At 40.6% G+C, this 26,599-nt stretch overlaps 1 protein-coding gene across 1 annotated transcript in view; it reads left to right on the forward strand.

Annotated features, from left to right (window-relative positions):
• GYS1 (glycogen synthase 1) overlaps nt 1-26,599 on the forward strand; it is a 74,371-nt gene that overhangs the window by 16,882 nt on the left and 30,890 nt on the right. The window contains exons 2-3 of the mRNA XM_089681805.1: nt 11,970-12,151; nt 23,276-23,467. Coding sequence (XP_089537931.1) covers nt 11,970-12,151; nt 23,276-23,467 — 374 coding nt within the window. The remainder of the gene's footprint in view (nt 1-11,969; nt 12,152-23,275; nt 23,468-26,599) is intronic.

The following is a 26,599-nucleotide window of genomic DNA, read 5'->3' on the forward strand; positions in this document are numbered from 1 at the left end:
TTGTTCCCTTACCTTTTATCACTAGGCTGTAAATTACTATACGTAGGTCCTCTTCTTCTCTAAGGCTAATGCTGGGTACACACACAGTTTTGTTTGTTTATTCGTTCAACCCAGCAGGCTGAGCGAAAAAAAAATGATTGTCGTACTAACTAAGTAAATTTAGTGCGCCAATCTCCCCCACTGAACTATTGTGTTCTGACAGGGGGACTGACCACGCCAGAACACACTGATAGGCACTGGCAGCCATTGACTGCCAGCACTGATCAAATTCGTTTCCTAGCGTGGTCGACAGAAGCTGCTTGTGAGCCTGTGATACTGTTGAGGTGTTATGGAAGATCAGGATGCTTCAATAGCGGCCTTCAGCTCTTCTGCATTGTTCGGTCTCATGTCTCTCATCTTTCTCTTGGCAATGCCCCATAGATTCTCTATGGGGTTCAGGTCAGGCGAGTTTGCTGGCCAATCAAGCACAGTAATCCCACGGTCATTGAACCAGATTTTGGTGCTTTTGGCAGTGTGGGCAGGTACCAAGTCCTGCTGGAAAATGAAGTCAGCATCCCCATAAAGCTCATCTGCGGAAGGAAGCATGAAGTGCTCCAAAATCTCCTGGTAGATGGCTGCGTTGACCCTGGACTTAATGAAGCACAGTGGACCAACACCAGCAGATGACATGGCTCCCCAAATCAACACAGACTGTGGAAACGTCACACTGCACTTCAAGCATCTTGCAGTGTGTGCCTCTCCATTCTTCCTCCATACTCTGGGTCCTTGGTTTCCAAATGAGATGCAAAAGTTGCTCTCATCAGAAAAAAGGACTTTGGACCACTGAGCAACAGACCAGTTCTGTTTTTCTTTAGCCCAGGTAAGACGCTTCTGACCTTGTTGTTCAGGAGCGGCTTGACAAGAGGAATACGACATTTGAAGCCCATGTCCAGGATCCGTCTGTGTGTGGTGGCTCTTGATGCACTGACTCCAGCCTCAGTCCACTCCTTGTGAAAGTCCTCAACGCTTTTGAATGGCCTTTTCCTGACAATCCTCTCCAGGCTGCAGTCATCCCTGCTGCTTGTGCACCTTTTTCTTCCACATTTTTCCCTTCCAGGGTGTCAGTGATGGTTTTCTGCACAACTGTCAGTTCAGCAGTCTTTCCCATGATTGTGATTCTTACTGAACCAGACTGAGAGACCATTTAAAGGCTCAGGAACCCTTTGCAGGTGTTGTGGCTTAATTAGCTGATTAGAGTATGACACTTTGAGCCTAGAATATTGCACCTTTTCACAATATTCTAATTTTCTGAGATTGTGGATTTGGGGTTTTCATGAGCTGTAAGCCATAATCATCACAATTATGACAAATCACAGCTTGAACTATCTTGCTTTGCATGTAATGAGTCTATCTCATATATTAGTTTGACCTTTTAAGTTGCATTACTGAAATAAATGAACGTTTGCACGATATTCTAATTTTTCGAGGTGTGGGTGTGGGTGTGTGTGTGTGTGTGTGTGTGTGTGATATATATTAATATTAGAGAGAGAGATTCAGTGGATATAAAAAGTCTACACACCCCTGTTAAAATGTGAGGTTTCTGTGATGTAAACAAGTGAGACAAGGAGTAACCTATAAACTTTACAACTCATTTGAACAACAAAATGAAATCTTTTAGGTGGAGGGAAGTAAAAATAAAAAACTAAAATAATATGGTTGCATAAGTGTGCACACCCTTAAACTAATACTTTGTTTAATCACATTGTGATTTCAACTCTCAGTCCTTTGGGTATGAGTCTATCATCATGGCACATCTTGACTTGGCAATATTTGCCCATTCTTCCTTGCAAAAACCCTGCAGATCTCTCAGATTGCAAGGGCATCTCCTGTGCACAGCTCTCTTCAGATCACCCCACAGATTTTCGATGGGATCCAGGTCTGGGCTCTGGCTGGGCCATTCCAAAACTTTAATCTTCTGGTTAAGCCATGCCTTTGTTGATTTGGATGTATGATTTGGGTTGTTGTCATGCTGAAAGATGAAGTTCCTCTTCATGTTCAGCTTTCTAGCAGAAGCCTGAAGGTTTTGTGGCACAATTGGTATTTGGAACTGTTCATAATTCCCTCTACCTTGACTAAGGCCCCAGTTCCAGCTGAAGAAAAACAGTCCCAAAGCATGATGTTCCCACCACCATGCTTCACTGTGGGTATGGTGTTCTATTGGTGATGTGCAGTGTTGTTTTTGCACCAAACATATCTTTTGGAATTATGGCCAAAAAGTTCAACACTAGGTTTCATCAGACCATAACACATTTTCCCACATGCTTTTCGGAGACTTCAGATGTATTTTTGCAAAATGTAGCCGAGCTTGTATGTTTTTCTTTGTAAGAAAAAGCTTCCGTCTTGCAACTCTACCCCATAGCCCAGACATATGATGAATACGGGAGATTGTTGTCACATGTACCATACAGCCAGTACTTGCCAGATATTCCTGCAGCTCCTTTAATGTTGCTGTAGGCCTCTTGGCAGCCTCCCAGACCAGTTTTCTTCTCCTCTTTTCAGCAATTTTGGAGGGACGTCCAGTTCTTGGTAATGTCACCGTTGCACCATATTTTCTCAGCTTGATGACTGTCTTCACTGTGTTCCATGGTATATCTAATGCCTTGGAAATTATTTCGTACCCTTCTCCTGACTGATAACTTTTTAACAATGAGATCCCTCTGATGCTTTGGAAACTCTCTGTGGACCATGGCTTTTGCTGTAGGATGCGACTATGAAAATGTCAGGAAAGACCTACTCGAAAAGCTGAACATTATTTGAGGTTAATCACATGCACTTTAAATGATGGCAGGTGTGTACCGACTCCTATTTAACATGATTTTGAATGTGATTGCTTAATTCTGAGCACAGCTACATCCCCAGGTTATAAGAGGGTGTGCACACATATGTAACCACATTATTTTAGTTTTTTATGTTTACTTCCCCCCCCCCCCCCTTAAAAGATTTCAGTTTGTTTTTCAAATGAGTTGTACAGTTTATAGGCCACATTAAAGGTGGAAAAAGTTCTGAAATGATTTATCTTTATCTAATTTTTTTACGTCACAGAAAGCTGACATTTTAACAGGTGTGTGTGTGTATATGTGTGTGTATATATATGTATATATGTGTGTGTGTGTGTGTGTGTATATATATATATATATATATATATATGTGTGTGTGTGTGTTTTTGTATGTGTGTGTGTTTCAAATCCAGAATTGTCCTCCTGTGACCTGCTGTTTTGCTGCTGCAAGCTGGGTCCTATGCTTCCATCTTCCCCTCTGACCTCACCAGGAGCCATCTCTCTCCACTAGGTTCTTGCAGTCCGTTCCTGTGTGGCAACGCAAGGTTTGCTCTCCAACACTTTGTGTACCCATTCTTGCAGCCTCCTGGGATATGTGATGTACATATTCCAGGAGGCTCCAGGAGCAGGGACATGTCTTTCTTGCCTAGGCAAGAATGGAGGCAGGGGGTGATGGGGGGTTTGAAAAGAGGGAAAAAAAGGTAGACATTTATGACATAGCATGCATCAGTCTGCCAAAAACATGTGGAGACATTTAAAGGTCTGTCTTCATTATTCTGTATCAGCTGTCTAAGTCAGGGTATAAAAATCCTCAGCTCCCATGATACAGTGGATTAAACTTTCCCTTGTATGGAGAGGTTGTGGCCAGCGTATGTACTGGAGGGGGTGCAGGCACATACCAGGGACCAGAGTTGCCCTCTGCACATAAGCAGGCTGGTCTTTTTACTGCACCATAGATTTTCTACTACAACATAAACCAGCCCAGAAGGTAAACTAGAAGTAAAAAAGCCTTTAACCTCATTCAGTGAGCAGAAGGTGCTGCTATTTGCTGTGTCAGAAGAGACTGGAAAGCAGTGACTGTATTGGGAGAAATATAGAGGCTTCTCTCTCCTTCTGAAAATGCTGATTGCCTGGCTGTCTTTCTGACTGTCTTGTCTGACTTTAATACTGACCTAAAATAAATATGCAAGTCCATGATTTATTTTTCTGATTCCCCTAATTTGCATCTTTGTTCCATAGTACTAGTACAAGTGAACCTTGTATGAAAATGTCTGCTTATCACTGAAGTGCAACTGAAGTATTGGAGGAAAAAATAGGACAAAATATTACCGCCGTCCTCTGGCTGTTTTTTATAGGTACCAACGATGACGCCGTGCTTCAGTGCTGCCTCCAAATCCCATAAGTATGCGTTCCAGAATACTCAGAGCTGAGGCACAGTATGTCCCTTGCACCTACTGCTGATATTTTGGGTGCTGTAGCATTTTGCTAGTGTTTTGTTGTTTTTTTTTTTTTTTCTTCACTTGGATAGGAGGCTCAGTAATAAAGGTATTTACAGTTGTGCTCAAACATTTGCATACCCTGGCAGAAATTGTGAAATTTTGGCATTGATATTGAAAATATGATTGATCATGACAAAAAATGCTCTTTTATTGAAGGATGATGGTCATATGAAGCCATTTATTATCGAATAGTTGTTTGGCTCCTTTTTAAAACATAATGATAATAGAAATCACCCAAATGGCCAAAAGTTTACATACCCTGGAATGTTTGGCCTTGGTACAGACACACAAGGTGACACACACGGGTTAAAATGCCAATTAGAGGTTAATGTCCCACATCTGTGGCTTTTTAAATTGCAATTAGTGTCAGTGTATAAATAGTCAATGAGTTTGTTAGCTCTTACATGGAATCACTGACTAGGTTAGATACTGAGCCATGGGGATCAGAAAAGAACTGTCTTAAGTCCTGCGTAAAAAGGTAACAGAACTTTTATAAAGATGGAAAAGGACATACAAAGATGTCCAAAGCCTTGAATATGCCAATCAGTACTGTTAAATCACCTATTAAGAAGTGGAAAGTTCGGGGACCTCTTGATACGAAGCCAAGGTCAGGTAGACCAAGAAGGATTGCAGCCACAACTGCCAGAAGAATTGTCCGGGATTCAAAGAAAAACCCACAGGCGACCTCATAAGAAATACAGGCTGCTCTGGAAAAAGATGGTGTGGTTGTTTTTAAGGAGTACAATACGGTGATACAAAAATGAGCTATTTGGTCGAGGTGCCAGAAAGCTTTTACTGCACTGCATCATTATGATTTAAAAAGGAGCCAAACAACTATTTGATAATAAATGGCTTCATATAATCATCATCCTTCAATAAAAGAGCATTTTTTGGCATGATCAGTCATATTTTAATATCAATGCTAAAATTTCACAATTTCTGCCAGGGTATGTAAACTTTTGAGCACAACTGTACATGCAAGTTCCATTTTAAAGCCAAGGCGTCAGCATAACAGCCAGGCAATAAGCATCCTCAGCAATAGCTGCCTCCATATGTTTCTTATGAAAGGTGTACTTTAGAGGCAGGCTGGCTAAGCCGACCATGGTTGGGATGTCTAGTTCAGCCCTGTATTGGTTAATGGCTCATTTAGCCTTCTAGTAAAAGGTACGGTGCTAATCTGGGCTTGGTAACCGGTTTTCATGAGTGCACACAAGTCCCCTGGCTCAGATCAGCCATTGTTAGGATGTAATGATCCTGTTACATTGCCTACCTATTGATTGTGATTAGTGATAGAAGCAGCCATTCCACATACTGGTTCTGGTACCTAAAGAGCTTTATTGGAAAAGGAACAAGGCACAAATTGACAGGGTGGGTATTGTACAAAACAATGAAAAGAGATATGTCAATCCACATACTAGTTCTAAACTGAATTACTGATCCTGTGCCTTAGAGCTAGTATGACGTATTTGATAGAAGTCCCTTTTATTGGCCGTCACTGCCTATTTGTGGCTTTAAATGCATTTTGCTGTCCTCTTTTATGTTTCAGTTAGGACACAGGTGTGAAACTGGCGGCCCTCCAGCTGTTGCCAAACTACAAGTCCCATGAGGCATTGCAAGATTGACAGTTACAAGCATGGCTTCCAAAGGCAGAGGCATGATGGGACTTGTAGTTTTGCAACAGCTGGAGGGCCGCCAGTTTGATACCCCTGACGTAGGGTAAGGCTACACTGAGAATTAAATCTCTTTACTGCTGTGCAGAAATTGGGGACTGTCTAGGCCAGGGGTAGGCAACCTGAGAGGACTACAAGTTCCATCATGCCTCTGTAGCTGTAACTGTCAGTTTTGTAATCTTTGCAATGCCTCATGGGAAATGTAGTTCCATAACAGCTAGAGAGCCACAGTTTGCCTACCCCTGGTCTAGGAGATACTGCATTGGCAGGTGTGGGATCTGGTAGGTGCGTGGACAGGTGATTATAAAGCTCCCCATACAAATTACTATAAAATCTTTGTACGACAACTTCAGATTTACCAAAGCTATGTCATTTACGGACGTACTTAAGCTAGACATAGATTGAAATTTGGCTGGTTCAGTGGGAGATTGGGTAAATTTTGATCCACCTATGACTGTTCCTTTTCATGGGACTTCGATTTATCGATCAACTTCTCATGAGTGGGCTGGTAGGAAAATTTTGCTTTGGTCAGCACGTGCAGCCAATTGGCTACAGTACTGATCAGTGTATTTTTATGGCAGGGGAGTCTCTGGGGTTGATTTACTAAAACTAGAGAGTGCAAAATCTGGTGCAGCTCTGCATAGAAACCAATCAGCTTCCAGGTTTATTGTCAAAGCTTAACTGAACAAGCTGACCTTAGAAGCTGATTGGCTGCCATGTACTGCTGCACCAGATTTTGCGCTCTCTAGTTTTAATAAATCAATCCCTCTGTGGCAGAATACGGCGATGTAGAAGGGAGGATTCCTGCATCCACCTCAAATGTATGGATGGGGGAATTGGTTCAGTTTTTTTGTTCAGCCTGCTGGCTGAATAAATAAAAAAGAAGCCATGTATGGCCAGCTTTAGTCTGTATCCAGTTATGCCTAATACACACACTGAGAAATTTGGACGAAAAATACCACTTTTTAAGTGCTCATCCGATAATCTGATCATTTAGTACACAGTTTTCGAGAGCTGATCACAACCCTTCATGCAAATTTATCTGAAGGGACAAGCACCAGAAACTTTTCTCGTATGATAACAGAACAAATGATTTTCATTTAATCAGCACAGTATTCGTCTGTAAATAAGATGCTCAAAAATGAAATAATATGTTACAATACAATGCATTACATCACATCACTTCTGAAGTTGTATTCTGTTTTACAACAATTATTGTAACTTTAGTAACCACTTCATTTTCAATATGAGACTAGCGTGCAAAAAAAAAAAAAAAAAAAAAGACTATGACCCGTCTGTTGTTCTCATTGTGCGCACCAGGCTTTAGACAGGCTCTTGCACTACATAATTGTTGGTAAATCTAAAGGAGATTGTAGAGTCAGATTGTTTTGTGTGTAGTGATGAAAAGGTTAAGGGAAGGGGACAAGATAAAGGTGACTGTTCAACTACCTGTGGATTTGGTAGGTGCATGGGCAGGTGAATAGAAGACTTTGGGGTAGGGGAAGGTGCTGAACCTGCTGTATTGCATTGTTATTATTATACAGTATTTATAAAGCGCCAATAGTTCGCTCAGCGCTGTACATTACAAAGGGGGACAGAACATGTGACAGAACAACAATACAATGCAAAACATGAGGGGATCGAGGGCCCTGCTCTTTGGAGCTTACAATCTAGGAGGGAGGGGATAGTGGTACAGGAGGAGGTAGATGTGGGGGATGGAGTGGTAGGAAGAGTGGAGGAGGTCGGCAGGTTAGCAGGGGGTGGGGTAGGCTTCCCTGAAGAGATGGGTTTTCAGGGTGCGCCTAAAGGAGAGGAGAGTAGGTGATAATCTGATGGGTTGGGGCAGGGAGTTCCAGAGGATGGGTGACACCCTGGAGAAGTCCTGGAGGCGGGCATGGGAGGAGGAGACCAGGGAACTAGAGAGAAGGAGGTCTTGTGAGGAGCGGAGTGTACGTGCTGGGCGGTACTTGGGAATATCCGCAGTTGTAAGCTTTCCCTGGCCTCAGAACCATCCCTGTTCAATGTATGAGGGGCGAAGAGGAATCTTTAAGCTGCTAAGTACTGTCATTGGCAATGTCCACATTGTGCCACCTCTAAGGACATCCGTAGTGTGCCATCATGCTATGGGCATTGTTCTCCCACCTGCATCTGGAGTGATTAATAGAATGTTACCCAGATCTTCTGTTATAGTAAAACCTAATTTTGTGGAAAAGAATGCTACATTTAAATAGACTGCAGGGGATGCTTTTCCACAAATCGGTTCTTATGTGTCTGGAATTTCTAAATCACTGAACTGTTTTTGTTTTCTCAGGACCTTGTGTGGAAAGATCTCGGAGTTCCCTCATCCCTGCCTTGGCCTTTGTTAGGGATCCCATTGCCCAGTTTATTTCATATTCTAGTGTAGGAGTTGAACTACCCCTTTGCCATGAGTGTTTTATACTGTATGCTTTGTCGTGATCTCGTGTAATACTTTCACTGTGACCGGAATCATTTTCCAAGTAGGAATGATTATTCTGACTCCCAGTAACTGTGGGACAGTTTGTATCGGTTTGTGCAATAACTGTCACAGCTGAAGTTGTAGTGATGTTGCATATCTTTAGCTGACATTTCAGCTATGATTCTGGTATATCACAGTTTGGATCTTTACAGCCTCCTACGCTGGTCTGAACTGCTGAGCAATGTGTTGGCAGCATTAATCAAGGTACTAGATATAATTCCATTGATGTGTAATGTTCTAAATGGATTACTAATTACAAGAATTCCTATAGATCTGGAATGTTCAATATCTTCTTCTAGCATGTCTTTCATGTTTAAAGGGAAAGAATAATGTATAAAAAGTTAGGGCCCAACTCCAAAAATTCATTTTTTTTCCCCATCTCTCCCTCCCACCCCTCTCTAACACATCCTTCCAAGTATATATTTTTCCCTACCTGAAGTCAGTTAAACTCCTTTAAAGCGAAACTAAACCCATTAAAGTGGACCTTTAGTCAGAAAATCAAATCCTGATCGATCACTTCAGACTTTTGCGAGTATAGCTATGTAAAACATTGCAATCCAGTAATACACTGTCTCACCCTGTTCTGCACATGCTCAGTTGCTCTTTTTATTTTGGGGCACTGAATTTGTAGAGGCCGATCTGCTGACAGCTTTAAAGCAGAATTAAACACCTCTATCCCTTACAGCCAGGGAAGCTGCTTCTGTTTGATCTGCAACTGCCATGGTGCTGCACATGTGATCAGTTAGTTCACCAGACTTTGTCATATTTGCTTTTGTCCTCAACCAAACCATCAGTTAGGCCTTGTTCACATAGTACACACAGAAAAACTGATGGAAACTGACAGTCAAATTTCACTTTCAGAGACATCAGTTTTCATGTGAGCTTCAGTGAGTTTTTTACACGTTGCTGATTCCAGCGCAGAAAATATATCTGCACGATACTAGTGTGGTGTGAACAGGGCACATAGAGAACAATTTATTTCATTGTGCCTTGCAGAATACATACAGAAAAAGTGATGTCTATGCAGTAATGGAACTGTTTTTTGATGGGTTTAGTTCTGCTTAATGATTTAATGTTCAGGGGCTCTGGCTTCAGCAAAATGGCAGCCTCCAGCAAGAAGAAACAGGAGCAATGCTGGAGGCAATTTACAGCACACACTGATTCTGGTAGCATAATTATTAATGCGAAATGTATGTTCTTTTTTTAAAGAAGATTACTGTTTATTAAGTTGCTATGGGTAAGGTTTTGCTTTAAGTTAAAATGAAGTCCTGCTAGATAACTTCAGGAAGAACCATTTTGCAGGTATAGCTATGTAAAATATTAAAAATAAGTGTCTATACTGTTTAAAATCCAGTAATACACTGTCTGACCCTACTCTGCACATGCTCAGTTGCTCCTCATTTTTAAGCACTGCCGAATTTGTAGAGGCCGATCTGCTGACCGCCTTATAGCGAATATAAACCCTCTTATACTTTACTGCCAAGAAAGCTGCTTCTGTTTAATCTTCAACTACCTTGCTGCTCCACATGTGATCAGTTATGACACCAGCCATTTGATAGTTTGTTTGGTTCAGGACACAAGCAAACATGGCCGTTCGCGATCCCGGCATTCCAGGAATGTAACTGTTTTTTTAAACCATTATATTGATGGGTTTAGTTCCGCTTTATGATTTATTGCTGCTCAGGGGCTCTGGGATTCAACAAAATGGCAGTCCCCAGCAAGAAGAAATGGGAGCAATGCTGGAGGCAATTGACAGCACATACTAATTTCTTTGCTAAAGAACATTATTTTTTATCAAGTTGTTATGGGTAAAGTTCCACTTTAACAGTTTAAAAAAACAGTTACATTAACAGCATGCCAGGAATGCTAACTGTCATATTTGCTTGTGTTCTCAACCAACCTGTCAAACCATCAAATAGCTAGTGTCATAACTGATCAAATGTGCAGCATCATGGTAGTTGCAGATCAAACAGAGGCTAAGATGGCAGCTTCCTTGGGCGAAAAGTTTTGCTTCAGGCCTGCATCCCCCCCCCCCCCCTGCCGTTTCTGCCTGTACAGGGTCCCTAGTCTAGCACCATATGTTATCCCTTGCCAACTGGTCCCTTTCACCTACCTTGGTCTGATTACCATATTATTTTTGCATCCTGGGATGACCCCTCTGCTGGCCCCTCTGCTTATCCATGTCATGCAGGCAGTGATATGGACACCCAGGAAGAAACCATCCAGAAAGTAGAAGGACCCACTGCTGGTTGGTCATGTGACTGCGGCTTAAAATGGAACTAAACCCTCTTATCTTTTACAGCCAAGGAAGCTGTCATCTTGCCATGGCGCTGCACATGTGATAAGCTATGACACCAGCCATTTGATGGCTTGACAGTTTGGTTGAGAGCTAATATAAGTGTCTCTAACATTTATAATTCAAGCCTTGCCTTGAATTTTAACAGTTTAGAAATTGATGGGTTTAATTCACTTCAATTAAGAACTTTACTCTTTCAATAAACTGTTTTTAATTGTTATGCTGCTAGCATTAAAAAATAGGAAAGTATATCATATTTACTTGTTTTAAACTTTTTTTTTAATTTCTTCAGTTACTTCCTGGTTTCTATGCCTAGACAAATGTCATATGTCACAGGAGTCTTCAGGAGGGGAGGGAGGGTTCTCAGCTCATGCCTTAGCATGGATTAGGGCAGATGGATTCCAGGAAGTAAATGATACATGAATCATCTGCCCTTACTCAAAAGGGCTACTGCCAGAAATGCCAAGGGGTGTATTTCAAAGTGATTTTTCAGCAAAATAAAGCATGTAGACATGGATGGATGGATGGATGGGTTTGTTTTGAATATTAAAATGAATTAAATAGCATTTCTGGTTTGTGGTTCTCAAATGCAGTGGAGTACCACTTTAACTTTTTAGTTTTTTTTCTTTTAACCAGCTATCAGTGATCAGTATCAGACTAGAAAATGAGATGTTGATACCAGTGATAATTCGGATAAATATACACCAATATTTCTGTCTGTAATTTTTTTTTTTTTTATTGAAAAACTGGTTAAGTTGTGATCAATTGCCAGCATGTATAACTTCACTATCTATATTAAAAGGAAGTACAGTGATAGTGAAGTACAGGATATCTTCTTTTTCTTTTTAGAAGAAAGGGTGTAAACTTTAAAATGCTGCATGTATTTTATATTATTTGTTGGGACATTCAGAAAACGAATGCTACAGATTTTAATTTGAGCGCTTATTGTAATTCATCACCTTAAAGGAACCTGTCAAAATAGAATTCCATGTGCTGTCATTGCAGACTTGTCTGTAAAGTTCTGTCCTCGGGGTTGTCATCCTAATCCTGGCTGTACCATCTAGTGGCCCCCACATTCCATTTTCTCTTACCCCTCTTATTTTAATACTAGTTTATGTTCAGATTGGTTGCATTTATGGCTTTCCTGACTGAATAAATTGATGCTATTCCTTTTTATTCTTTCTCTTTTAGTTGGAGGAATTTATACAGTTATACAGACCAAAGCCAAGATCACCACAGATGAATGGGGAGAAAACTACTTCCTGATTGGCCCCTACTTTGAGCACAATGTGCGGACTCAGGTTGAATTGATTGAGCCACCAAATCCTGCCATCAAGCGAGCACTGGATTCCATGAATGGAAAAGGATGCAAGGTGAGGGTTAAATGTCTCAAGTGCACCTGTATGTAGTTCAAGGTAAGACAAAGTAAGGGGTTTCATGGATAATCCACTCCCTTCACGGTTGATACTTCTGTTTCACTGGATCCTTTACAGTCTTTTTTGCCCACCGGACACCCGAGCAAAATTTCTGTATAGGCTCCTAGCTTGCTCTGGGTCAAAGCTTAACTAGGGTTGCAGACCCTCTCTCTGCCCCCATGTGATAGCATTTGGTTCTAGTGAATGGAAATCAACAGTATGTTGTGGGAGCAATGGGAGAGAGTCATACGCTGTCTATACTTTGCAGTACTGGGTATTTCATGGCAATCCAGCAGGCAAACATGTCAGTGGGGAAAGAAAGGTAAATATTGGAAGCAGAGAGGTGAGCTATCCAGCTAATCTGTTACTTTGACCTAAATAGAAAATGTACAGGTTTATGTTAAAATGTTTTTCGGAGAAAGAGCTAGTCACATTCCAGGAACTGGTTAGTAGTTGAAGCTTCTGTTCACGTGCATTTATGTAAGTTCTGTGCATTGTGCATTGTAAAATTTGTGTTTTTTTGCTTGTTTTACATACATTACCAATATGAAACATAACGGGGTCTTGCTTGAAACTAGCCCAGAGATGGAGCAAGCAGGCCTTTTTTCAATGTACCACAACCTCAACACACCTAAAATGTGCAGATGGGAACAGAGCCCTATAGTTCTGAGCTTACTGACTTCCACAAGGCTGCAGATGAGTGGTGAGAGTTTTCCTGAAACAAAAAGAGCTGGTTTTAAGGAGAGGTGCTGCAGTGGTTGTATTGGAGCAATGAAAGGAATGCAGGGGAAAAAAAAGTGAATTTATTATTTTTTTTTCCCTCTGGAGCCTGCAGAACATTGCATTCAGGGTGCAATTTCAGCCTCCTGCAGACAAGCCCTGTAGTTTTTTGCCTGTACCTCCAATACATACGGACTGTTTACAAGCTGCAGGGCTTGCGGATGAACTATGAGAGCACTCATCCGTGCCCTCAGAGTTCATTGAGAAATACAAGCTGTCAGCTACAATGGCTGACGGTACTTGTAGTTCTCTCATTCACAGACCACTGTGAATGAAAGATTCAGCTGTGTGGGCAGAGCCATGAATAACTACACTATTTTCAAAATGTGATATCGGGCACAGGAAAAGATTCTCTGCCCACTATCACAGGTCTGGAACATGTTACACCAGTACTATGGGCATCTCTGTCTTTAGCCAGAACGTCCTTTTTTTTTTTTTTTTTTTTTTGTCCCTCATCTCAGCTACCTTAGCCACCCACCAACACGCTACCAACAACAGTAATTTTACATAACTTAAAATATTTAGTAAAATATTGTAATCACAAGCAGAATCACATACACAGATACAACTCGTATACCATACTAACACACCTGCAGACACAATCCATAGCATACAGACACAGCCTGAAATAGACCTGCGGACACAATTGGTACCATACAGACACAGCCTGAAATAGACCTGCGGACACAGTCGGTACCATATTGACACAGCCAGAAACATGCCCACTGAGATACGGTCAGTTCTGTGCTGACACCACCAGAAATGTTTCCGTAGTGACACATTCAGTACTGTATCAACACAACCAGATACCCATTTTCCTATTGAAAGATACTATACATATAGAAGTGGATGTTTTTACATGTGCCTCCTATAATGCATAGGTGGTGACACATGGATTGGTGCTGCATAGGTGATACATGGGTTGTTGCAACATAGTTGGCATATACATTTCTGCTGCATCAAAAAATAGAACTACCCCCAATACAGAAATGTTGTTGGCTCTTTTTGACTCCGACTGTCTTGGGGCAGCCATCCAGTGGCCCTGTGTGCAGTGAATTAACTCATTGCATATCAGAGTAAGTGGTGACAGGCAGCAATCTATTTGGGCGTTAGCTGCTGTGCTGTACTAATAATGCCCAAAAAAACATTTAAGAGAGTTGGTGGAAGTAACATTGGGCCCTGTGAGCCTAGGAAAATGCAGGCAGGGCAACTGATTTTAAAGTGACCTGAACACCTGCCCATCTATCTTCCCCCACATCCCCATACAATCATTACCAATATCTACCCCCCCCCCCCCCCAGCATTTCGTGCCAAGTGTGGGTTTTCTTTTTTTTTAATTTAGGTTGGCCAGACAGCAAGAGTAATCTCCCCAATGGAACTCTTAGGTTAATTATTTTACTATAAATGTTGCAAACAATCTAGCTGTCTAATATTTAAACATCCAGCACTATCCTTCTTTGATTATAACACCCCACCAAGTCACTTTAACAGTCATTCCCCTGAAGTACATACATAAATAAATCAATCTTTAAGCAAACTTGATTACAATAAACCTAAATATTAGTGTATAAAGTCCCAAAATAAGAGTCCAAAAATCAAAGTCCAAAAAAATGTATCTTTGTCGGTACTTTCTCAAATCTTCGTGTTATCCAAACCGCCTTTTTGATATAATCCAAAAACAAATCTTCATATACCTCAAAGAAAAAAACTCAACATAGTGTTTTATCCAAATATTAACATAAAAGTGCCACACGTGTTACATGCAAAAAACTACCGTGCCACAGCAACCGTGTAAAAACAAAATTCCTCTGCCTTAAATGTTAATCCACTGCACAAACAATAACAGAAGTGCATAATTACCCTCAAGGTAGTAACATAAGCATAGATGAGATTGTTTCCAACCTTTTTTTTCCTTCAGCCTTTCCAGCCACTTCCCACAGACCTCATAAACAGACCAGGGATCAGTGTATATCATAAATAATCACAGTACTTTATTATAGCAACTTACATTAAAATAAGATGAAATCGGCTTCCACACAAAGAAAAATTGATTCCACAATCGAGCCTGTTATTGTACACTAATATACACTAATATTTAGGTTTATTGTAATAAAGTTTGCTTAAGGATTGATTTATTAATCTAGCTGTCTAGACATGAAAACATACAGTATTTTATGCAGTTGTGTTAGACATTACTCAGTATTTGTAAATCTGGAAATGAATACAATCACAAGAATGTAGCCTTGGTAAAGCAACAGCCTTTGACTGTGGAGTAAAGGTTTATCAGCTTTGTTTACTGAATGGAGTCAAGACTCGGCCTCTTTGATTTACTAAAGGCAAATAGACAGTGTACTTTGCAAGTGCAGTTGCTCCAGAGCTTAGTAAATGTGGTGAAGCTTTACTTTGCAAAGAATAACCAGTCACATGCAAGGAAAATAAAAAAAAAAACTGCATGTTTGCTTGCACATGATTGGATAATGGAAGACAGCAGAGCTTCCCCTCATTTACTAAGCCCTGGTTTAACTCAGTCTATGCGCCTTTAGTAAGTCAACCCCAGTATTGTAGTCATTTACCGCCCTCTATCATGACATGCTTTAAGCCAAGCTTTCCAGATCTTTTGGAGAAAGAGGACATGACTGTATATCATGGGGCCTTTGGGGAGTCTCTTATTTATTTATTTCCTTTTGATTGAAGACAAAGTAACATCACAGCAGAAAACACACATGCACGGGATCTCATTACATACATGTCTGTTTGTATGACAGTAAAACAATAGGTGAAAACCGTAACACACCCAGTGTCTTGTTGGTTGTCATTCACTTACCGAAGTCTCTACTTGGGCCGAGCGGTAGCATCATCCACAGAATTCAAGCCTGAGTTCCTCCAAAAGTCCCACACTTTATTAAATTTGTCTGGACAATTTCTGTTAAGAATATTATATATATATATTTTTTTTTAATATGGCATTATTTGGTTAAGCAAAAGGATCCATTGGTAGGGGAGTTGATTGCATCCATCTTAAAGCTATCACTTTACAAGCCATAAAAAGAGTTTCCCTCATGAATATCTGTATGTGGTGGGGCTCCTACTCCTAATCTTAGGGTATCAAACAGGCAAATCTCCAGGGTGCAGGGAATGGACATTGTGGGGTTTATTTACTAAAGCTGGAGAGTCCAAAATCAGACTCACTTCTGCATAGAAAACAATCAGCTTCCAGGTTTCATTGCCAAAGCTTCATTGAACAAGCTGAGGTTAGAAGCTGATTGGTTTCTATGCAGAAGGGAGTCTGATTTTGGACTCTCCAGCTTTAGTAAATAAACCCCTGTAAGTCTGTCACCTGAAACTAGAAATTGCAATTTGGAGAGTCTAACGCCTTTTGGGTCTTCTGCTGCTTTTCCCTTCCATAAATATTGGGCTTTGGTGATCTCTTCTGAGAACGTACTGCCCTAGGGATTTGCCTGTTTAGTCTGTATGGTTCTCGTTACATGATCATATTACTGGATTAAAGGATAGACTTTATGGTTTAAAGGTCAGTCCACCCCAAACTGATATTTCAGTGTTTGGTAGCTGCTGGAGAGGTAAACCACATGACAGTGTTGTATTATTATTCCCAGTAGCTCTACTGGTGACATGCAGTTTATTCTGAGTTCCTGGGGCTGCATACTTGCGATGAACATTTTTCCCAGCTGGATTTTCTTTCATTTATATACTGTGGAGGAAATATGGGTTTTAACAATCAAAGGTTGAGTTATGACAGGGGTCATGCTGTTTGGTGCATCCAAGATGTTTTAGAAGCCAGGGGTCTACATATGACTAAAATGTCACTTTTGGTTGATCAGACTTTTCAATAGGTTACTGCAAAGTGCAGTAACTATATAATAGCTGGTAAGAATTCAGTTTTCTGTGGTCAGATACTTGAAATAATTGATTAGTTAAAGTGGTCTGATGTACTTTCCACCTAGTCATAGTGCTGCCTTCTTAAAGCAGACTATACTTTGGCCCTGCTATTTATGAAAAATTTAATGTAATACAATAAAGGATAAAATCAAAGTATACCTACTTTAGCAATAACCTCCAATCAAGCTAGTATGTGTCCCACTTTGGCTTCTCAGCAAGCCATTGCTCCTATGGTGGTGCCCTAATATCGGCAGATCTGGTGATTTTGCCCTTCTGAATTGAGGGTGATTTCTTTGCTGAACAATGTTTATGGTTTTGCTTGCTTGTAGTGGCATAATTGTGTCTAAGTATGGCTCCACCATGGTGACTTGTAGATGATACAGAACAGAAGGGCCTGAGCCTGCCACTTGTACATTAGCCTTTCATAGCCTGAGACCTGCATTGCATCAAGTTAAGAGGTGAGATCATGTGAGCAGCACTCAGTGGTAGTTTAGAAATGATAAAAGTTGATTTTAACTTATTGTGGGGGCAAATACTGTGTAGAAAAAAACCAATTTTTGATTTGATAGGTCCATTTTAAACAAACCCGATAGAACTATAAATGGAAAATACTTCTATATGGCACAATTAATCCAGATTGATAAATAATGCCCGTAGTACCATAGTAGAAAGATGTATAAGATGACAGGTTGGCTATCTTAACAATGAGTAGCTGTGGGCCCATACTTAAAATAACTTGAACCTACGAATGCCAAAGGTCCGTTAGGTCTTACTATTACTGATCTGTATTTGTCATGCCCTTTCAGGCAAAATGTCCTGTCCTGTGACATTGCTAAAAACATTTCTCCGTTCAATCGCCTGGTCTATATTCCTCCCCCCTCTGTCTATGAGTTCAGAAGCACATGTTTGAGCTCTAAATTTAGTGTTTCTCAGCTATGACCTGGTGTTATTCAGGGATTCGGTTACTGCACATCCGAAAGGTCAACTAAAAATTCCAGGAGCCCGGTTGTGTTAGGCCTTAGATTCCAAGACAAGAGCACAGAATTAAGCTTGGTAATGGGGACTTTTATTATCCTGACAGCTGGGACACTAGTGACAAGGTGACAGTGTAGAGTTCAGTCACAATAGTACATTGTCTGTCTGTCTCCCCCTCTTAAAAAGGTCAGCGATGCTTTGAGTACGATAATTAAAAAGTTACCCACATAGTTAATATGCACAATTTTCCAAATAGGCAAAAAAGATTCTCAGGTTGGTTTATAGTAAATGTAAAGCTGTAAAAAAATCATTGGAGTGTGATCAGAGGGAAGCATATCACTCAAGCAATGCAAACCCCTTCCTATACTTGTAGGCTGAGCTCTGCCAAGCTAGAGTGTTTAATATATGGGGTACACGGGGAGCAGTGCAGGCATTGCCGTTTAAGGTAAAACTAGAGATTTAAGGGTGGAACTGCACCTCATCCGAGCACCACAAACTAAAAATGCTGTATAATCCATTTTTAATATGCAAAACAAACTCCTTCGTCCATCCATGTCTCCATGCTTTATTTTGCTGAGAAATCATTTTTAAAAAAATGCCTCCTAGCATTTCTGGCGGTGGCCATCTTGAGTAAGGGCAGATGATTCATGTAGCAGTTACTTCCTGGAATCCATCTGTCTTTGGCTCAGGCATAGGCTGAGCTGAGAATCCTGCCCTCCTAAAGACTCTTCTAAAGACTCCAGGGATGTATGGCAGAATTTTCCTAGGCATGGAAACCAGGAAGTAAATGGAGGAATGTAAAAAGAAAAGGCTACAACAAGTAAATGGTATATACTATTGCTAGCAGAAAAAGGACTAGAAATAGTCCATGTTGATTGAAAGAGTGAAGTTTTGCTTTAAGGAAGATTTTTTTGGGGAGATTATTACAGGTTTTATATGTGGAAAGGAAAGTTATGTATGGAAAGTAAATGGATATACAAATTGAAAGGAAACCTATATTCTGGTCTGAAGACCATATGAAATATGGACTTTGCTCTTTTCCTTTAAGAACTGTCTGAAAAATAAGGAATTTTTAAATTTTGCAAAGTTGTTTTTTTCCTTATCTGTAAAATAAGAAATTGATAGCCAGGACTTCTTAGGCATACTGTTCTTTTAAAAGCCATACTTACTGGATATTGAAGAGCTATACATACTGTATACATCATGCTTTGTGTATGTGGCAGATTCCACGGCACACATGCACGTGAAAATCTGTAAGAAATACGGAAGAAGCACGAAGCATGCTTCCCAGGGACAAGAGTTTGAAGACGGCGGTGCAGAAGCAGATCGGTGAAGGAAGAACTTTTGCATCAAGGAAAAGATCACAGGACTTTATGAACATTATATATATATATATATATATATGTATGTAGTAAAAGCAAGCAGTTATTTTATTTTCAAAGCAGGCAATCTGGAAGCAGCTGTCCCTTAACAGCATTTTGAGCTTTCCCGCATGCCTCAGGGGTCTCAAAAAGGAGGTTTTCACGGTTCAGCAACCGTGTCTCAGTCACCAGCCTGTTCACACTGATCACCCAGCTGTGTCCTTCTTGACTTCATCTACTGACTCCTTCCTGTTCCTTTTCAGACTTCTCCTGCAAGTGGGTTAACCCTTTCAGGACTAAAGTCCCTGTAATCAGGGTTGGAGGCTCTTTACCACCCAAAGTCTCTCGGAATTCTGGATCTCATATAAGGACTTATCAATCTTGGGTAGACAGTAAGTCTGTTTTCCCCTTTCCAGACAGAACCCCTCACCCTGCTTGGGTGAGAACCCCAGAGTACTCCAAACCGCATTCAAATCGCCTCCTAAAAATGACCATAACTTAAACAGCGAGGCCACCTATAACCCATCCAGGACCAATCCATGACATGCTGTACAGTATAAATATACAAAGTATATCATATAGGAAATATTTATTTATTTTTAGATTGATTGAATTTAGTTTTACCTAGGTATGGTGCAGTTCCTGGCTCCTCACTTGGGTCAGGATAACGTAGACGTTGGCCACCCATTGCCTCCTGTGAAGATTATATCATACAAAATGGCAGTGCATTTTTGCAAACTTTTGCTGTGTTGTGTGTGTTTTGTTTTTTTGTTTCTAATGAATATACAGGCGATGAAATTTAGTTTTTTGTAGCGTGAAGTTCCTTTCTAATGAAAATTATTACACTTTAAAGACTGCCGTTTGCTTTATTGAATATTACTAATTTTATGTCCCTTTTATTTGCGTTGTGCTTAGTATTAGGCATTTTAGGACATCCTATGGATTGTTGTGATTTCAGAAACATTACAGACTACAGAGCTCCAGCAGCTGCTTCCACTGTCTGATTTAATCCTAGAAGTTTATTTCTCAGGCTCCCATGTGTTTACGTTCCACTATTGCTAAGTATTGAGTATGCGTCTACATCCTGTCTGTTTATATACTACTAATAAAAAGCATGCAACTTTTTGTTAGTAACATGCACTGTGTGAAAAGTAATTTTAAATAAACCAAAGAATAAACATGAACACACAACTACCACCAGAATGAAAAAATGTTTTATATTCACATTTAATATTGCAAAATAACCACAGGAACATTTGAGGTTCGATTGCAGTGTTGAAGACTATACAAATATAATACAGCAAAAGTTAATATTGGGGATGATAGAGACGAACTGCCCTTGGTTCGGTTTGAGCGTTGTCCAGAGAACTTCAAAAGTCCATACCAGACCCTTAATGGAAGCATGTAGCCTGGATGGCCTGGAGGGACAATGAGCATGTACCCTCTCCTTCCCTCCTGAACCAAAGCAGGCCACTTGCCCTCAACATGGGTGGTTGCCCTGTGTTGATGAAGACAAGGGCCTCTTCCCCCCACAACTCTGGTTGTGGGGTGCACTAGCAGGGGGTTTATCAAAAACTGAAAGAACCTTTTAATAATTAAACATTGTACCTTACATCATGTGCAGATGCAACTGAGGCCTATAAGGTCTTAAAGAAGCGGGGGATTTTGCAAAATTTGTCGACCATATCGACTGGATTTACATTTAAAAATTTGGATGTTAGGTGGATAGGTTGATGGTTAACTGACCTCACTTGCAAGAAGGATTCGTTTTTAACATAGTTGGATGTAGTAATCATGTTTTTATCATTGATTTTGTAATAATTTTTATATTTTTAATCTGTGTACAAGTACTATTGAAAACATTCTGTCTATATAAGCACCCATGTAGTCATTTTGTTGGATTTACTTAAAGTGGAACTTTAGGTATATAAAAAAAAAAAGAAAAGATGAACAGGCAGGAATTTTAATGCAGAAGAGGCATTCTTTGTTTCTTCTGCATTAAAGTTTTTAACCTGCCTATTCACCCCTGTACAGTGACTTGCGCATGAGCAGCTCATTGTACAAATTAGGAAATGAAGATGTCAGTGGCTGGGCAGGGAGCAGTGGGACGCCGCATCGCTAGAGCCAAGGTGAGTATAGTTCAACTTTAAGGTGTAAATTATATGTATATATTATTGGTAACTATTATATTTCATCTGTTTGTAGCAATCCATATAAACAACCGCTTATTTAACAGCCAGTCCGCATCATGCAGGATGTAGGACTTCGAGGATCTTAAAGTGGAACTAAACCCTCCTATCATTTAAAGCCAAGGCAGCTGCACATGTGATCAATTATGACACCAGTTGTTGTATGGGTTGACAGTTGGGAGTATATGCAACTGTGATAGTTATCATTCAAAGCATGACTTAAATGTAACTGTTTTGGAAAACCGTTAAAGTGGTTGTAAACCTTTACATGTACCCAGTGAATTGACTGGCCTCAAGTGATACAAAGTGATTAAACCAATCCTCCTACATAAGTTGTACCTGTTTATCTATAGCCAACTGTCCCCTACATCCTTTCAAAGTGCAGAATGCACACAGGATCTCTCAGCTCTGAATAGCAGGACCGTATGGAGCAGAAGGGACATTGGTGAGGAGAGCTCTGAAAGCTGATTGGAGGGAAGGGACACACCACCTGGCATACACAGTTGAGACTGTCAATCTGTTGGAGGTCCCTCCCCTGTCACCATTTTTATCTTGGTGTCAAGAAAACTTGTCAGAAGTTACGCATGCTTATTGCAGAGGAACAAGGCAGTGGACAGAAATTACACTTGGTGCTCTGGATTGAGACAAGTACACACTATAGAAGGATATTCTTTATTCATATGTCACGTCTGAGGTTTGCAACCACTTTTAAATTGATAGGTCTGTTTTAAAACAGCACTAAATCTTTCAATGACCTATTTATATATTGTTGTCTTAAATAAGTCTTTGAGCTCGAGTCATGTGACTGCCTAGGCATGCAAAAATACTCTGTAAGAATTGAATATTGAAAAATCAAGCAGGGAGCATGGACCTCCCTCATAATGACCTCAAAAGGTGTTCAGACCTGGAAATAAAGTTACCAGAGTCCCCAGGAAATGTAAGAAGCTATTATGCGGTTTAATTTTTAAAAGCAACACTACCTAGCTGGAACATGAGTTTCAGATGGACTAACCTCTACATGGATATCTTCAGGTATTGGTTTAAAAAAAAGCCTTTGATGGAGCCATTGTCCCACTCACAAGTTGTATGCTAGTCCAGTGAAGAAACTATTTAGCATGTATATGAATGGAAAGGCTTCCATAAGTCCAGTCTGCAGTTCATAAAGTCAGTAATGCAAGTGCAGGCATTTTGCTAGATGCGAGTTCAACACAGAATATTTTGCCTTTTTCAGCATGTGTGTTTGAATGAAGTAAACCATGCATAAGAAGAGATATCTTTCAGTATAGGCAGCCAAAATGCTGCACAAACGCTTCCTGTAAATGTAAAGTTTGGCCCATCACCTCTGTTTCCCAAGCATCCTTGTTAATTTTCTGTTAGGAAATTTAGCCTCATTACTTCAGCAACTAAAAACAAGCTGTTGGCAGATTTAAAAAAGCACTTAGAAGTGTCTGCACATACTTGCAATGGGTATTACTGGTGCCTCTCTGTCCACATGGCAGGCCATTCTAATCAGGCAATGCTAATGTAGTTCTTGGTGGTGCCTGTTTCCAATTACCTTTCACACATTTCTATTGGCCAGTGAGGCAATTCAGCATAGTGAGTGACAAATGGCAATGTATGGGAACTGTAGGAAGCGGGTACGCTCTGACACTACCAGGAGGTGTCCTAACATGCCTGGCGTTCAGCAAAATCAAACTTCCTCAGTTCTTCTATGGACCCGAATGATGGACCAAGCTTGGCATCACAGGATTAATCATGGTAGTTGGGAGGTATGGTGGAGACATGAATTTGAGGGCTGAAAGAGCAAATAAAAGTGAATCAAAAATGTGAATAAAATTCTAAAATCTTGGTGCAGTAATTACCCTTCTTTTTGTGTGCAGGTTTACTTTGGCCGCTGGTTGATTGAAGGCAGTCCGTACGTAATTCTCATAGATATAGCAGCCACTGCCTGGAGCCTCGACCACTGGAAGACAGAGTTATGGGATAGCTGTGCCATTGGGATCCCATGGTATGACCGGGAAGCAAATGATGCTGTTCTGTTTGGCTTCTTGACTGCTTGGTTTCTGGGTGAGGTAGGTTGGTTTTGTTTTTTTATTTTTGTTTTTTTTTGTGGGAATTTTGTTTAACTTGTTCTCTAGATGCATTGGCTTCTTAAATGTCTTTGAAGGTTCTCATTTATCCAGGTCATGATATATCAACAAAAAATGTATTATATTAATAAAAAGAAAAAATATGGTGAAGTGCCTCCAAAATATATATGCACAGCAGATATCACAACCAAATTGTTATGGTTATATACAGTATACACAAGCAAATATACTCTATTGCCAACAGTATTGAGACACCCCTCTAAATCATTGGATTCAGGTGTTCCAATAATTTCCATGGACACAGGTGTATAAAATCAAGCACCTAGGCATGCAGACTGCTTCTACAAACATATATGAAAGAATGGGTCGCTCTGAGGAGCTCATTGAATTCAAGTGTGGTACCGTGATAAGTTGCCGCCTGTGCAATAAGTCCATCCGTGAAATTTCCTGGCTACTAAATATTCCACAGTCAACTGTTAGTGGTATTATATCAAAGTGGGAGCAACTGAAAACAGCAGCAAATCAGTCATGAAGTGGTAGGCCATGTAAAATGACAGAGTGGAGTCAGCGCATGCCGAAGTGCACAGAAGTCACCGACTGTCTGCAGAGTTAATAGCTAAAGACCTCCAAACTTCATGTGGCCTTCAGATTAGCACAACAACAGTGCATAGAGAGATTCATGGAATGGGTTTAAATGACCTAGCAGCTGCATCCAAGCCCTATATCACCAAGTGCAATGGAAAGTGCCGGATGCAGTGGTGTAAAGCACGCCACCATTGGACTCTAGAATAGTGGAGATGTGTAACCTGGAGTGACCAATCATGCTTCTCTGTCTGGCAATCTGATAGACATGTCTGGGTTTGGTGGTTGCCAGGAGACAGGTACTTGCCTGACTGCATTGTGCCATGTGTAAAGTTTGGTGAAGGGAGGATTATGGTGTGGGGTTGTTTTTCAGGGGTTGGGCTTCGCCCCTTAGTTCCAGTGCAGGGAACTCTTAAGGCGTCAGCATGCCAAAACATTTTGGACAATTTCATGCTCCCAACTTTGTGGGAATAGTTTGGGGATTTCCCCTTTCTGCTGGACCATGACTGCGCACCAGTGCACAAAGCAAGGTCCACAAAGACCTGGATGAGCGAGTTTGGAGTGGAGGAACTTGACTGGCCTGCACAGAGTCCTGACCTCAACCCGATAGAACATCTTTGGGATGATTTAGAGCGGAGACTGCGAGCCAGGCCTTCTCGTCTGACATCAGTACCTGACCTCACAAATGCCCATATGGAAGAATGGTCAAACATTCCCATAGACCAGTGTTTCTCAACTCCAGTCCTCATGGACCCCCAACAGGTCATGTTTTCAGGATTTCCATTATTTTGCACAGGTGATTTGATCAGTTTCACTGCCTTAGTAATTACCACAGCTGTTTCATCTGAGGGAAATCCTGAAAACATGACCTGTTGGGGGTCCATAAGGACTGGAGTTGAGAAACTGCCATAGACACACTGCTAAACCTTTGGACAGCCTTCCCAGAAGAGTTGAAGCTGTTATAGCTGCAAAGGGGGGGCCAAGTCAATATTGAACCCTACAGACTAAGACTGGGATGCCATTAAAGTTCACGTGTGTGTAAAGACAGGTGTCCCAATACTTTTTGCAATATAGTGTATATATAAAAATATCACCACATAGCCTTATTCAATAAATCGTTCAAAAATTATCAAAAATGCATTGCTGATTAAACATAAATAACACGTGTATAACAATGTGCACATACAATACTTATTCAAATAGTGTGAATAGGTGTTCAAAAAAGTGGCACAGGTATACAAATAATAAAAAATGTCCAAAACAAATAATTATCTCTGTGAAAAAATCCAAAAAAAAATTTCAACTGAATATACATTCACAATATATAGTGCACAATCTTCACTCTGATCCTTTACTCCATCCATTGTGTGATCTAACACCACCACAGTGCACAAGTGGATGTGCTGTCACCTTCTGAGTTGGAGCCCACTATAAACACAAGTGGTCAAACATGTTAAATCTCTCCCTCTTGCATAATTTACAGTGCCTTGAAAATGTATTCTTACCCCTTGAAATTTCCCACGTATTGTCATGTTACAACCAAAAACGTAAATTTATTTTATTAGGATTTTATGTGATAGACCAACACAAAGTGGCACATAATTGTGAAGTGGAAGGAAAATAATAAAAGGTTTTCAAAATTTACAAATAAATATCTGAAAAGGGTGGTGTGCATTTGTATTCAGTCCCATTTTACTCTGATACCCCTAACTAGAATCTAGTGGAACCAATTGCCTTCAGAAGTCACCGAATTAGTAAATAGAGTCCACCTGTGTGTAATTTAAACTCAGTATAAATACAGCTGTTCTGTGAAGCCCTCAGAGGTTTGTTAGAGAACAATAGTGAACAAACAGCATCATGAAGGCCAAGGAACACACCAGACAGGTCAGGGATAAAGTTGTGGAGAAGTTTAAAGCAGGGTTAGATTCTAAAAAAAAATCCCAATCTTTGAACATCTCACAGGGCACTGTTCAATCCATCATCCAAAAATAAAGAGTATGACACAACTGCAAACCTACCAAGACATGGCCGTCCACCTAAACTGACAGGCCGGTCAAGGAGAGCATTAATCAGAGAAGCTGCCAAGAGGTAACTCTGGAGGAGCTGCAGAGATCCACAGCTCAGGTGGGAGAATCTGTCCACAGGACAACTATTAGTCATGCACTCCACAAATCTGGCCTTTATGGAAGAGTGGCAAGAAGAAAGCCATAAGAATTCCTGTTTGCAAGAAGCCATGGGGGGACACAGTAAACATGCGGAAGAAGGTGCTCTGGTTAGATGAGACCAAAATGGAACTTTTGGCCTAAAAGCATAATGCTATATGTGGAAAACTAACACTTGCACATCACCCTGAACACACCATCCCCACTGTGAAACGTGGTGGCAGCATCATTTTGTGGAGATGCTTTTTTTTCTGCAGGGACAGGGAAGCTGATCAGAGTTGATGGGAAGATGGATGGAGCCAAAAACAGGGCAATCTTAGAAAACATGCTAGAGTCTGCAAAAGACTTGAGACTGGAGAGGAGGTTCACC

The sequence above is a fragment of the Staurois parvus genome, unplaced genomic scaffold (genome assembly GCF_062004578.1).
Source record: "Staurois parvus isolate SC_StPar_1 unplaced genomic scaffold, SC_StPar_1.0 ptg000279l, whole genome shotgun sequence".
NCBI lineage: Eukaryota > Metazoa > Chordata > Amphibia > Anura > Ranidae > Staurois > Staurois parvus.